Below are 14851 nucleotides of genomic sequence, written 5' to 3'. Positions count from 1 at the left end.
GTAAATAATATTTCAAATCGTTTTCCATGATCCTCATATGACAACATTATTCCATTATCCATATACTTCGCACATGTATAAAATTTTGGATCAACCTTTATTTATTTATTGTGGTTTTCTTTTCTCAGGGCCATAGTTACTAGTGTAGGAAAATTTAGGAAAAAGTTACATATTTTGCCGCTCGTCGAAAATAATTATAGCTTCTAGCTAAATACACAAAAAATATACAAAAGTTATAAAATAAATATGTATATATTCGTTAATATATGAAAAATACACAATTATTGACTATTATTTTTGGTAAAGGCTTATCTGGTGAGTACCAAGATAATTTTCCGTATCTCGTCAAGGACAAGAGAGGGTTGCTTCAACTTATTGGTGAAAGACCTCCACCTCCAATCCCGTCCAAGGTTGTGCGCTCGAGTACGCGAAAGAAAAGTGAGCCTCCTCGGGAGGGATAAAAATATAGAATTAGGTTTCTCGTCAAGTTCTTTAGCAAATACTACATGTTTTGATCTATCTACTTAAAGCATCAGTTTCTATGATATCCATCTACAAATTAAAGTTCAAAAAGGAACTTGCTGATTATTTATATCCAAATAAAAATAGAAAAGTGGTTAGACAATTTTTAGTAGGATAAAGACATTTGCTTGTGCCCAACATGAGAAAAAAAAGAAGGTAAATATACTGCTCTATTTCTCCCTTTTTTTCTTTTGGTTTGGACTTATAGTATTGTTCTGTAAATATACAACACAGCTTACCTATGCCTGTTTTTCTATTGTAAACTTAAAAGTGCTTGCATATTCAACATTTACTAAGATTAGCAATCTTACTTTAACGAAAAAAACCCTGATATCTTAGCTAAAGTGCTACTAACTTAGTCCACTAATAAATGTTCTAAGAACTATACTAATGGATATAATAACCCAGTCAACCACTAAGGTTTGTGATGAAAAGGATGGGATTCCTTCATCCTTAGCCAAATATCTCAGGTTTGAGCCGTGGAAAAAAAAAAAAAAATTGGTAGGGAATGCTTCCCTTAAAAAGGCCCTAAGTGGCCGAATTTGCATTAATCAGACCAATAATCTTCGAATACTAGAGGATTAAAAATATGTATAATACAAGCAGCAAGGTAACACAACAAATGATTGGCCAGCATTTTCTTAGAATTAAGAAAAAGTTGAAAGTTTTAGCAAGTACAATCTTATTCTTTACTGCTTTCCAATTAGGAAGTCATTTAGGTGATTTTTCATGACTTTGTTTTTATCCTCAAAAGCCCACTTATAACAAATAGTGAGTCCAGTCCAAATAATGTGTAAAGACGAAGCATCATAGTTGACATATTTAGCACATGCATTCGTCTCTAGTGATCATTGTAGTGCTTATCTGATGCAATATGCCAATATGTGATATTTTTAAAGAACTTTACCACTTTCATATAAAGGACATATCATTAGATAAATGAAGTGGAAAATGAATCCTAAAAGTGTAGAGTTTTGAGAACCATACAATCTGCTTATTATTATCTGCATCAAGTGAGGCAAAGGGTCGAAGGAAAAGGAAAGTAGTAGTAGTATTCTTTACTCTTCTTCTATATGCCATGCATCTTGACTGATTTAACAGTTTTTGTTTGCCACTAACGTGCAAGTTCAAATGATGATGACTGTAGGTACAGAATTTGCCACATCTAAAAGGCCCACTTTTATTTGTATAAAAGTATAAATTTCTTGACATGGCATTAGCTACACACCAAGTGTTCAATTTGTATGAAGAAGCACTAGTCCCCCATTTATGTAATTCATAATATCATCAAATATAAGAGAATACAAAATTAGTCTATGAAATTATGACAAGCTGATGACGGTTAAATTTGGACATATGAGTTAATATGCAATATGAATCGACTCATGAGAGAATTTCAAAATATATTATTTTAAAAAAAAAAAAATTGATATATAAGATATAGTCATAATAAAGAAAAAAAGTATTAATTTTGTTTGGTAATTAAACAAATTATATGAAAACAAAAAAAAAAATTAGAACTTGATTAGAGTCGAGCAGGTCGAGTTATAACTCATTTTGTAAACCATCTTGAACCTATTCATCTCAGCTCAAGTAACTTGGGCAAGTTAATGAATCGCCTATTTAATGATTCAACCCATTTTAACTCGCCCAAATTTAACTCAAACCGTCCTCTATGCACCCAAGACGAATTTATCTTATCCTTTGAGGCCTCATTTGTTTTCATTAAGATTAAGACGTCTGAATACAATGCACATCTGAATGATTAAGTTATTGTTTCTAGGTCTGAACACTGAATGATTAAGACTGTTTGTTTTTTAACATCTGAATGTGCATAATGTATTTACTTAAACACAATAAATATATAATTCGAATAAAAAAAAAAGCAATTAAATATTAAAAAATAAATACAAATTTAATAAAATAAAATAAAATATTATTTGATAATAAAATGAAATATTTATTTTCGCTAGTAATTGGAGATGCTTTGTACTGGTGGGTGGGTGTGGGTGAGTAGTTTGGGGTGAGGTGGAGCAGGGAGTGGGGTGAGGGTGGTAGGGAGTGGGTAGTGGGGAGTAGGGGTGGGGTGTGGGTGGAGTTGAAGGTGGATGGTGGGGTTGAGATGGAGGGGTGAGGGTGCAGCTGGTGATAAAAATTATCAATATAAAAATACCTCTTAATGATATTAAGACTTGGTTCAAGATCTTAATGATTAAGACCTATTCAGACCTAATAAGTGCTTAGATCTTAATGTGAACAAATGCACTTAATGGTCTAAGATCTGAACCATTCAGATTCAGACCTCCGTTAAGTGCAAACAAATGAGGCCCAAGTGTAGCTCACATATAGGAGGAAACTTGTAACAAAACGGTCTAAAACTTCTCGATATGAATACAGTATTTGTTATTATACTGGTATATAACCTTCTATTCTTAAAAGGAACTTTTCTTTTGTGTTGTAGACCACATGAGGGTGTGCAATAAAAGTGCGACCTAGCAATTATTGAAGTGAGTGAAAAGTACAACAGGTTAAGTTCAATCTCAGCAGAGATTAAAAACGTTATACATTTCCCTCAACCTTAGCGGCTAGAATTATCCAGTATTTATGTTAGTGAGACGTGATAGATTACTCGAAAAAATAGCTAAGGTGCGCAAGACACAATCATATTATAAAAGGGAAAGAAATCTCATCCCGCTACCCTGCTTGTATTAGAAGGCTATACCCTTCCATACCTATAGTTGGCACAATGCAGAGGGACATGTGAACATCAAGAAAAGAAATATGCATGTAAAATAGAGGAAAGATGCATCAATCTGGGGAAGTCGAAGCCAAAACAGAACCGACAAGGGTTGTGGTGCGAAGAATAAAATCCCTTGATAGTAACCAGATAATAGAGAACACAAGAACTAGAATAAGAAACTGCGATTTATTGGTAATAGATCGTGCAAGAATCTTAAACACAATTACACCAATAAAGATGTCCGTATAGAGATGGAGAGGACAAGACTCCTAAATATAGTTGTTTTAAATCTGAAATTGCATATCCAACTAACTAGTCGTAATTACATATTTATAGATAATACAATAGATAAGATTAACATCATATAACTATAAACTAGGAATAGTAAATTGTCAAGTGCCGGAAGTAGCTTGGTTAATAGTTTCTCTAGGCGTACACTAAAAAACTCAGAAGTTACACTTCATCAAGACTCTATAATTCTTTATCTATTTGTCGATATTTTCTCCTAGAGTAAGTCTTGAGTAGTGGATCTGTATCAGTGCAACCCCCCTCCCCCCCGCCCCGCCCCGTAAAGTCACCTTGTCCTCAAGGCGAAAGAAAGAAATTTCGAATGCGCTTTCGAGGGTCACCAACGATTGTCGATTGACCTCGTCAACATCTTCCAATTGATCTCTCCCGTAAGTTCCACGAGAGATAATTTCGGAGATTCGCATCTATGACCTGGTAAATTTCTCATGGCAACAATAACAAAGTCCCCGTGCCACAGATTTCTCCTCTCGGTATCCCATGTTCACGTTTGAAGAGGTTGGGAACCGGTTGGGGGAAGAAAATTGTCTACGTGAATTTTGATTTGGAGAAGAAGTGCCATGTTATTCGAATCTTTTAACAGGGCAATGGGTTTTGTACAAATGTGGACTTCACTGGTTGGTGTCCAATCCTCTATCGTCGCGAATCGGACCTAACTTATTATCAAATTCAAGTGCCAAACTCATAGCCCTGTAAACTGTTCGGGAGCTTGTGAATCCTAACATCGATTTAAGTTCCTCTTTTAGCCCATTCGTAAATACCCCCAAGAGATGTTGATTTGGCCAGCCTTGTGACCACTAGACGAATGTTTCGCAAATTCTTGATGATACTTCAGATAGAACTTGTTTGCTTAATGCTACAAAGATGCTCGTCCGGATTTTGGAACTCCGCATGATCATAATTTTCCTGTAACGCTTTAACAAGCTCTTCCTGATAAAGCAAAGTTCGCTCTCGAATTATCCAAGAGAAGAGATCCAGAGCATCGCCTTCCAGATACATCGCTGCAATGTCAACTTTGTGTTCCTCTAAAGTTTGATAGTAGCAAAAATATTTTTCTGCTTTCAAAATCCATCCCCTGGGATCACCTCCTTCAAATCTGGGGAATTCCATCTTTGTGTGTTGCCTCCGAGAAGGATTTTTAGGCCACACTGGACTCTCAATGTCTTCTTCCTCTTCTTGCCAAGCGATTTTCCTCCATTACGGTTCGGCGACCGGTTTCCTCTTGTTGGGTATGGCCGTCGGGCTTTTAATGTAGCAACTTCTGCTGCCATCGAATCAATAGTCTTTAACTTTGATGCTATGGCAGATTATTGTTGGGCAAGAGACTCAACATTGGGAGTGTCTTCCTAAGAATTAGAGGATCTGGTATTGACCATGTTGGATCGATCTACTCTGGATCGATCTACTCTGATACCAAACTGATAGTAACCAGATAATAGAGAACACAAGAACTAGAATAACAAACTGTGATTTATTGGTAATAGATCGTGCAAGAATCTTAAACACAATTACACCAATAAAGATGTTTGTATGGAGAGGACAAGACTTCAGAATATAGTGGTTTCAAATCTGAAATTGCATATCCAACTAACTAGTCGTAATTACATATTTATAGATAATACAATAGGATAAGATTAACATCAGATAACTATAAATTAGGAATAGTAAGATAACTATAAATTAGGAATAGTAAACTGCTAGAGCAATTCCAAGAAGCAGTTGGTTGACAGTTTCTCCAAGTGTACACTAAAAACTGCAAAAGTTACACTTCATCAAGACTATAATTCTTTATCTATTCGTCGATATTTTCTCCTAGAGTAAGTCCTGAGAAGTGGGTCTATATCATCCCTCTACCCCAATTGCAGTGTGCCTGTGTCGAACCTAATAGGAAAATTTTGTTAGGACAACCCTTGCCAAATGGGCCTTCTGTGCCAGAATCCAAATTAGTCGAGGACTAAATGAGGGTACCGAACACTAGACGGGAAAACCAAAAATGAAAAAGGTGACAATATGAAATCCAGAAAAGAGACAAATCAAGTGTGTTTCCCAACTAAGATGTAAAATCTAAAATTTACCTTGTCCAAAAAACAAAAAAGTAACATCTGCAGGCATATCACATTATCATATTAGTTGACAACTACAGCGAGATTTTCATACTAATTTAACCGCCAAATAACGGTCAGCCAGCCGAAGAGTATCAGCCAGCTTGTGTGTTTAATTTGAGGTCCAAGACAAAGTTCTCTATAGATTTCAGCTGCCATTATCAGTCTTACATACAAACCAAACGGAAGGATGTCATGTTCCTTCTCAATTATCGATTCCCTTGTGGGACCCACAGAAGAATGGACAAGACGAAGACCCCTATTTTGTTGTGCCAATTTGGATCGGAGCACGTGATGCTTCATGTCTTGGGATGTGGCCCTTTCCCGAACCCTGCGTGAATGTGAAATGCTACGTGCATCAGATTGCACTAATTTGACATTGGAACCATGGACTGCTTCTAAGTACGCCAATTATCTTGGGAGTTTTTTTCCCTCTAGAAAAAAGTTTATCTCGATCACAGTTTTGTTGTTGTCTAACGTAATCAAAAGCCATCGAACCAGCTCAACCAGCAACCAGAGCTGTATGCATTTTCTATTCTATGAATAGAAAGCAACGGCCTGGGATCATTCAATACCTTGGTATGAATACGGATCAAGGCAAACCCATGGAAATACCCTTAACAGCAACAAAAATAAAGGAAGTAGCGATCCACAAAGCAGCTCCACTATGCGCGGGGTCGGGGGACCAAGTTAAACCACAATGGTCTATCTGTACACTTACCCCTAACAACAAAGATAAATAGAATAACATACCTTTACTGCATTGGAAACAGTTGGGAATAACACACTGCAACTGGAAATCTGGTAAACTAGATTTCTGCAACCACATTTAGTCTGGTAGATTAAATTTATGCAGCCTCTGGAAGTCCTGTAAATTAGATTACTAAAGAATAGGGCCTCTGCCGTGGCTACAAGAAATACCTGTAAGCAAGTACTATAAAGAGAAACAGCCATTACAAACACTGATACAATTAGATTATAGTATCTCTTTCACCTCATTTTTGTTCTTCTCTTTTTCTTCGCAATATCATGGAGTGCACAAAATGAGAAACTGATTTCTGTGTTATTAATATCAAGACATGTTTTTTCTAACTTCTACAATTTTCTAATAAGAAGTGAACACCAGACAGCAACTACACCATATTATCATTTACAAAGCACCACCCCCACAACTATACTGGGACAACCTCAGGTACGACTGGCGATGATCCATTATCTTCTACAGTCATATTTTCAGCATTATCTTTTGTTTCTTTGTTCTCTTCTTCAAATCCTTGCTTGAATCTATCATAGTTTGTGGGCTCAAGACTCTTGAATGGGCGTTCACCTAATACCTTAATCAGATCATCTTGATGAAGGACCTCTTTTTCAAGTAGTAACTCTGCAATCTGCGCCACATGTTCTTTGTGCTCCTCTATGAGTTGCACAGTACGTTCATATGCCTTGGAGACCCATTCCCTTACTTCATTGTCAATAATTGCTGCTGTCTTGCTACTGTAAGGTTTTGACATCTCAAATCCATCTTCTCTTTGTGGGAAAGAAAGAAGACCAACCTTGTCACTGAAACCATAGACTGCTACTTGTGCATACGTCATTTTGGTGACTTTCTCCAAATCATTTTGGGCACCAGTCGAGATCTTCCCAATCAAAACCTAGTCAACAAATAAAATCCAAATGACTACACTTTCAGGTATCTTATTTAGTTGAGAAAAGGTAAGAAAAACCAAGCTTCTATTACGGTAGAAAAGTGAAGCTGCTGATTAGCATTTAAAAAACAAAATGATTCATACACAATGTACTAAATTTTCTCACACGATAAACTAATAAGGAGTTTATCCTATAAAATCCACTCAAATCAGAGCTATCATATCCTGAGCTACTACAGGTAAAAATACTAAAGCAAGATAATATTTCTTCCCTATATGTTCACCTGCTCAGCAGCTCGACCTCCAAGAGTCATGCATGTCACATCAAACAGCTGTTCCTTAGTCATTAAAAGATTTTCATTAGGAACATACTGAGCAAATCCCAAGGCAGCAGTACCCCTAGGAACAATTGTCACTTTTAGTAATAGTTCTGCATGTTCCAAGAACCAACCAGCAACAGCATGACCAGATTCATGGTAGGCAACTGTCCGCCTCTCTAGCTTGCTTATGACCTGCAGAAAGCACACAGGAAGCTTTGAGATGTGACGTCATCCAAAATAAACGAAATTATTTACCCTTAAAACTTCACAACTCAACCTAAAACTGGACCAGAAATTTCTAACACTAGCCACATCATACTTCCCCAAAGTGGGGCGTCCATCCAAATTCTCTTTTTAAGAAAAAGTAGACAAAAGAAAGATAAAAAAGGAAAATGGACCAGAATGCACAGAAAGGTCAACCTTTGCTTTGCCCACCTACCCTCTCCCTGCCAAGTTGGTTCCATGCTCATCAAGTCAACAAGAAGCAATTATAATGGTGTTGAAGTGGAGTATACCAGGACTACTTTCACTTCAAATATTCTCCAAAATGTTACTTCTTAAACAAATTAAAAAAACAATCTCAATACCCAGAACAAAACTTTCCAAAAAAACTTCATGGACATCCCTGAATATGGCAGCAAAGGACCAAAATGTCACGACAGCTTCCAACTCAAACCCCTCCAAAAAGAGTTCTTACATGGAATATCTTCAGATCTATGATGCCCGCAAACAAGTTTTGGCTGAAGGATATTCAACAAATGGTCACTCTAGTTGTACTGACTTTGTGGGACACTGTAATAAAAGCGGCTATTCTTTGAATGGGTATATCGGATCTTTGCCACCAAAAATCAGATTTCCCACCTGCTAAAAGGAGCTTCAGGCCTGGCCTTTAGAAGAGTAGTTGCACCCAAATGACCGTAGGTTTCTCGACAAATTAGAACATCACCAAAAAAACTTCATTGACGTGAAATACACACACCCCCAATTATACAAAAAAAAAAAAAAGGACCTTTGTAATTAGTTTTAAAGGTTGTAGAACTCTTATAAAATTGTGATCAGTTCTAAAGGTTTTAGGACTTTTATATCAATATACCACTTCCCCCAGAAAGTAATAAAAACATCTTCTGATAAAATCATAATTATATATGTTTTCCATTAGCAACTGAGTGGTAGATCCCGGTTGGTTGGTCCAGCAAGTCATGGGGAGAGGCACTAAGATTTAGATATTAATAAATCACATAGTATCCCCAGTTGTTTTTATCTCTTTTGAGTTTAGAAATAGTAAGCATATGTAAATTCAAGCATTTCGCTCTATTCCTTTCTATTTTTTATTATCGGTCTCTATTCCTTTCTATTTCTGCGATGAGTTGCACAAATCTAAGCATTTCAAGCTGAAAACAATGTATTCCATAACCAAGATCCAGAATAAAGAAAATTATATGAAATGTTTAGTATTGAAAATTTCTTATCCACCAATGCAATGTAAAATGCAAAGTAGATAGTGGAAGGGAAAAACTGAGGATGGATACCTTATTCTTCTTCTCAAGACCTCCAATTACCCTATCTATTGCTGCCTCAAAATGTTGCATTGTAATTATTGTGCTCTCATTCCTTGCGGCAATTAAAGCAGCTTCATTACAAACATTTGCAATGTCTGCTCCGGCAAATCCTGGTGTTAGAGCAGCAAGCCTCTGTGAATAAAAGGATGCCTCATGGTCAAGTTTCAACTTGCTCAAATAGATCCGGAATATCTGATCACGGCCTTTTATGTCTGGTTTGTCTATGGTAATTTGACGATCAAATCGACCGGGTCTTAACAAGGCTTTGTCTAATATATCAGGTCTATTTGTCCCAGCAAGTATAACCACACCTGACGTGGTTGCAAAACCGTCCATTTCAACAAGCAGTTGATTTAAAGTGCTTTCACGTTCATCATGTCCTCCAGAAAAGCCACCTCGCCCTCTTGCTCGACCAATGGCATCAATCTCATCAATGAAAATTATACTAGGTGCACACTGCCTTGCCTCCTGAAATAAGCTCCTAACTCTGGCTGGTCCAACACCAACAAACATCTCCATAAAGTCTGACCCGGAAATAGAGAGAAAAGGTACACCAGACTCTCCAGCTGTAGCTTTGGCCAGAAGCGTCTTGCCAGTCCCAGGAGGACCCACTAGAAGAGCACCCTTGGGAATTTTGGCTCCCAACTGCTCATATTTCTTGGGGTTTTTAAGAAAGTGGACGAACTCCATGATTTCTTGCTTTGCCTCGTCACATCCAGCCACGTCTTTGAAGAACACCTGTACCAAGGACATGTCAACAGACTTTCCAAGAATTAATCATGAAATAACATGGCACGAAGCATCTACAAATATAGCTTTTAAAAACACTATCAATACTTCTGAATCTGCACCCAAGTTTGACACTAGTGCATGGTTAGAAAGTAAGATTCACCTTATTCTTGGCATTTTTATCCATCTTTGTGAAATGTGCTTTACCAATGTTAAATATTCCACGACCATTTTTTCCACCAGGGCCTCCAACTCCACCTATCCCACCCTGCACTCTCCGTCCCATAAAATAAAGGACAACAAGAAGCAACACTGTTGGACCAAACTTCATCACTTCTTGGAACCAATTCAACTCATCAACATATGTAACAGGCACATAATTATGAGGATCTATTCTTAATGCCTCCTGTGCTTCTTCAAGCTTCTCCTCGAATGACTCGACACTCCCAATGTTAAAATAATATTTGTACTGGCCCGTGTTTCTTCTATCATTTGAACCAGTTACAGGACCTTGAACAGTATCATCACCAATTTGATTAGGACCAGGTGCAGAGCTTTTCACATAAACTTTGGCCACAGATTTGTTAGTAACAACAATTCTATCAACAAGACCAGCTTCAAGCAGCCTGTTTTTGAACTCTTGGAAGCTAATCTGAAAATGTACATTTAGGAAAGTTGTTGTGAGAAGAAAGCGAAGCAAATTACAGAAGATAACCAATCACTGAAGATGAGAGAACTGTCCTTTCAATTATACTATGCTTTACTCACCAATCATCAGTTAAACGATTAAAATTTTTAGAGAAGTCACATCGTTTCATTAATTCACTGATATATTGTTATACTGATGAGAAATTCTTCATCAAAAATATGTGTTTTAAGCAAGAATAAGATATCAGCAAAAGTAGTGAGCTGTAAAAAGGAAAGTTGCAAATGGTTGTATGAAGTAGAATGAGCACTGAGATTCATTCTGATTCTTCTATGCTCATTCAACAAGTAGGCAATTTAATAGCTAGTGAAATGCAGGACCATCACCTCATGGCATAACTTGTCGTAAATAGGATAATAGAAATGATAAATGTCTTGTTCTGGCATGTGTGGTAAACTCTACTCCATGCACCGATCAACCAAATTTGGATTTGTAAATATAAAAAGAGGTAATAACAACTAGGAACACAAAGCCTATGTATCATATATAAACCTAGGTCTTTAAATTACCATAAAGAAGACCATAATCATAGGAAAACCATAAAGAAGACCATAATCATAGGAAAACATGATCAAGTCTTCCATAAATGCCAAATGACTTCATCTTCTTTGAATAACCACGGGGGGTTAATTAGATTTAGGACTTATTTTCTATTACATATATCAATCAAACAGGGAAAAGCAAAATACGTTATTTAGGAAAACTTAGTTGAAATTGGAAAGCAACTCGTCAAAATAGGAAAAATGAACGATACTCAAAGGAGGAAAAACATAACCCGAAGGAGGTTAATGTACTAATTAATGAGAGAGAGAAATTTTACCAAAAAAAAAATGAGAGAGAAATTCCTTATTTGTCAGAACCTAACCCAAATCCTAAAAATCAACATAAATTTTGAAATCTTTAATCAACAATTGTCATATAAATTATAGTACAATATTATATACATATAATATTTTTAATTTTCCCTAATTTTTGAGGCCTAAATCAATGGATTCATTTGCCTTGCTTTTTGAGCCGGCAATTGAGTAGCAAGTTTTATCACCCTACCGCTTTCTGAAAAGAACAACCACTTCAGGACAGCTAAAGCTAGCTAGCATTTTTACTATCCAGTATCTACAAGCAAATGGTTCCATGTAATGACTCAACCTACAAAAGTTGTGCATTTCTGATCATTTTTCCATTATGACTCATCATATAAACAAGAAAATTCACATTAATTGTAAAAACATTAACTGCAAATCTTCTATAGCTTAAAAGGAGATTTTTTAAAATTACGGAAAGGCAAAGAAGTGCCATTGCTACCCTACATTTAACATCTTCTATCCAAGTGACTAATTCTCCCACGGGTGGCTGACTGTGTTTTTGTATCCCATGCAATTAATGTAGAGGTAAAATTGGTCTTCACATAAATATTGAAATGTTTAAGATCAATTTTCTTATATCGAGCTAACATTCTTATTAGCGCCAAAGGCCCTATACTCATCCACTTCCAGTAAAAAAGATAAAGGGTTTTTTTGGGGGAAGGGGGACGGACAAGATCGGCATGAGAGAAAAAACTTTGTTTAAGCACTAACCTCCTGCTGCTCTCGAGGAGATAAGAGGATAGATGACAGAATAAACCCAATAAATAACAAGGGTGTTAGCAAATTGTAGTTTAGCTTCATGAAGTTCTCTTGAGGATTTCCTTGCTCACCTGCACCTTCCTCTGCAACAACACAAACCAAAGCAAGATTTTTCATTGTACACAACCCACAAATAAAGCATTAAAGAGGAGAAGAACATGGGTTTCTCCGTGATTTTCATATAATTCTACAACCAATTTCTTACATATATTGCATCTCCATACTAACTAACGCCTTACAAAATTAAAAGAAGCATATATAAATCATTAATGAAAGTGGTCTCAAAAGACCTGGAAAATCTCGGTATCAATACAGACTTAGCTAAAGATAGGGCACCATGGAAGAAAATGATCCATATAAGTGATAGCTACTAGTTGACGATAGGTTTTAGACTCGTATGGAACTTTTTAGTATTAGTAGTAATAGAAGTACTTACATATATTTTTAACGATTTCTCTCCTTATTCACTGTTTATCTTGATGATATGATTTGAGCTTAAATGAAGAAATGAGGATTCATATTTGGTACTGAGGCATAGTTGTTGTATATCTCAATTTCAACTGAGATAGAGGCACAGTTGTTCCCAGACCTCACGTTGTGGGATTTCACTGGGTTGTTGTTGTTGTTGTTGTTGTATTGAGGCACAGTTGTTGGTTTATACATTACATAAAGAAAACGCCACTCACACTAGAAATAATCCATACATAATTACACATACCAAAATACATAAATAACGCGCTATCATACCTTTGCCACTTTCAGCCTTTTGATTATTTGCTTTGGGAATTTCTTTCTTGTTCTTTGGATAATAGTTCTCATAGTCTACAAAAATCAACAATTCAACAAAATAAGCATTGGAAACCAAGTAAAAGAGCAAACAAAAAGGGAAAATTACAGCCAAATACCATTCGGCCATCTAGTTTACAAAGTATGTACACAGTGTCTAGGTAGTGTATAGTTACTATACATACCTCTACATATAATATACATACCTATACACAACATATACAGGTGAAGTGTTTAGGTAGCTATGTTGCTCGGACTCTTCCAAAATGTCGACGGGTGCGTGTCGGATACTCCAAAAGTAGTGCATTTTTGGAGAATCCGACACGGTTGCGGCAACATTTTTGGAGAATCCCAGCAACATAGATAGGTAGTGTATACTTCGGCCATGTTTGGTAAACTAGTTGGCCTAAGGGTATATTTACGTAACAAAAAAAGTATACTTTCTCAAAAAAATAGCTCAATTTCTATTCTCATTTCTTTACTTCTTCTCTTTGGCCTTTCACTGCAGAAAAACCTCCGGAGCGTGTAATTCACGCGCTGCGGGTTACTCAAACCCTGCTTTCCACCTCCAATAACCGATGATGTCAAATAGCTCCTCACAAACCCTAACCCGCCACCATCAACGCGTGTAACGCACGCGCCGTCGCCGCTCGTGGACACCTCATCCAACACCGCCGACCTCACGCCATATCCACCACCCTAAAAAAAAATCACAAAATCATAAATTTTAAAAAAAAAAAAAAAAAAAAAAGGAATTTGATCAACAAAAATTAAGGAAAAAAAACTTACTTTGTGAATATTGACGCGAGAAGCTTTAGATATAGAACGGCCAATACGTGAAAGAATCATTTTTTCAACATAGAATTTCCTTCTTTTTTTTTCAACGATTTCAAATTCTTAGAACTTAGAAATCGATTATGCAAACGGCAAATCGATTGTTAATATCACCGAAAATAAAAAAAAAAATCAAATTTTCAGAGATTTGTAGGAATTTTTTTCATTTGGAGTTTATATTATAGTATAGGTGTGGCAGAATATGCAGAAAAACGGAGAAGTTTGCGTGAAAGAGCAAAGACGAAATTTTGATTATTTACTTATTTAACCTTAGAAGGCAGTATTCATTGAGTAAGATTTTAGGGGTAGTTTGGTCATTGCTGTTCTTTTCTGTGGTCTGTAGGATAAGCCACAGCTTTGTACTTATATGAGATTTTGACCCCAAAAAAACCAAAAAAAAAAAAAAAAATGAAAGACCATCCCTGCCCTTGAAAAACAAAATAATTACCTGCCCTTACTCTTTACTTTCATGCCATCAAACTATTTACCCGGAATGTCCTCATAATTATGATATCAATATAGCACATAAATATTCTGAGATAGTATCATATGTAATTATTCAAAAGACGCACTTTTCTAAACAAAAATTTGTATAGGACCATCATCTTATATGCATATACAGTCAAACCTCTCTATAACAAAGATCGTTGGATCCGAATTTTTTGACTATTATAGAGAATTGTTGTTATACATCCTATAACAAAGATTTGGCATTTAAATAATAGTTGGTTGTTATAGGCAAAAAGGATGCATAAAATCTAATTTTTCATTTTTAATTGTCAAATTCTAAGCTTAATCACACTTTGTAGAAGGAAGGAAAACCCATTTAATGATGAAAATATATATATTCATTTGATTCTTTTTTTGTCATAAATAGTGTATTAAACGATCAAATATTTGGTCAAACTCTCTACACTTATTATTGGTAATCATAGATATTCTATTTTCATAAAGATGGTTAATTATTACCAAAAAAAGA

The 14851-nt window shown here is 36.0% G+C and overlaps 1 protein-coding gene across 1 annotated transcript; it reads right to left on the bottom strand.

Annotated features, from left to right (window-relative positions):
- Positions 1–6623: 6623 nt before the first annotated feature.
- Positions 6624–14187, bottom strand: LOC132057133 (ATP-dependent zinc metalloprotease FTSH 10, mitochondrial-like). Its single transcript, XM_059449589.1, has 8 exons — positions 13828–14187; positions 13521–13737; positions 13000–13074; positions 12205–12335; positions 10088–10576; positions 9166–9933; positions 7601–7828; positions 6624–7322 (listed from the first exon to the last, which is right to left on the bottom strand). The coding sequence occupies exons 1-8, from the start codon at positions 13885–13887 to the stop codon at positions 6843–6845; spliced, it is 2448 nt and encodes an 815-aa protein (XP_059305572.1). The 5' UTR covers positions 13888–14187; the 3' UTR covers positions 6624–6842.
- Positions 14188–14851: the final 664 nt, after the last annotated feature.

This window comes from Lycium ferocissimum, chromosome 5, assembly GCF_029784015.1.
Source record: "Lycium ferocissimum isolate CSIRO_LF1 chromosome 5, AGI_CSIRO_Lferr_CH_V1, whole genome shotgun sequence".
Classification (NCBI taxonomy): Eukaryota; Viridiplantae; Streptophyta; class Magnoliopsida; order Solanales; family Solanaceae; genus Lycium; species Lycium ferocissimum.
The sequence above is the reverse complement of the archived record's forward strand: the minus strand, read 5'-3'. Positions and strand labels throughout refer to the sequence as shown.

What these genes read in the sequence shown, in the direction of transcription:
- LOC132057133 (XM_059449589.1), bottom strand. Translation starts at nt 13,887, where the DNA reads ATGATTCTTTCACGTATTGGCCGTTCTATATCTAAAGCTTCTCGCGTC. An exon ending in AAAGGCTGAAAGTGGCAAAG is followed by an intron (nt 12,336 to 12,999) that starts GTATGATAGCGC and finishes GTGTTGTTGCAG; the next exon opens with AGGAAGGTGCAGGTGAGCAA. An exon ending in GTCTTGAGAAGAAGAATAAG is followed by an intron (nt 7,829 to 9,165) that starts GTATCCATCCTC and finishes TGCTTTCTGCAG; the next exon opens with GTCATAAGCAAGCTAGAGAG.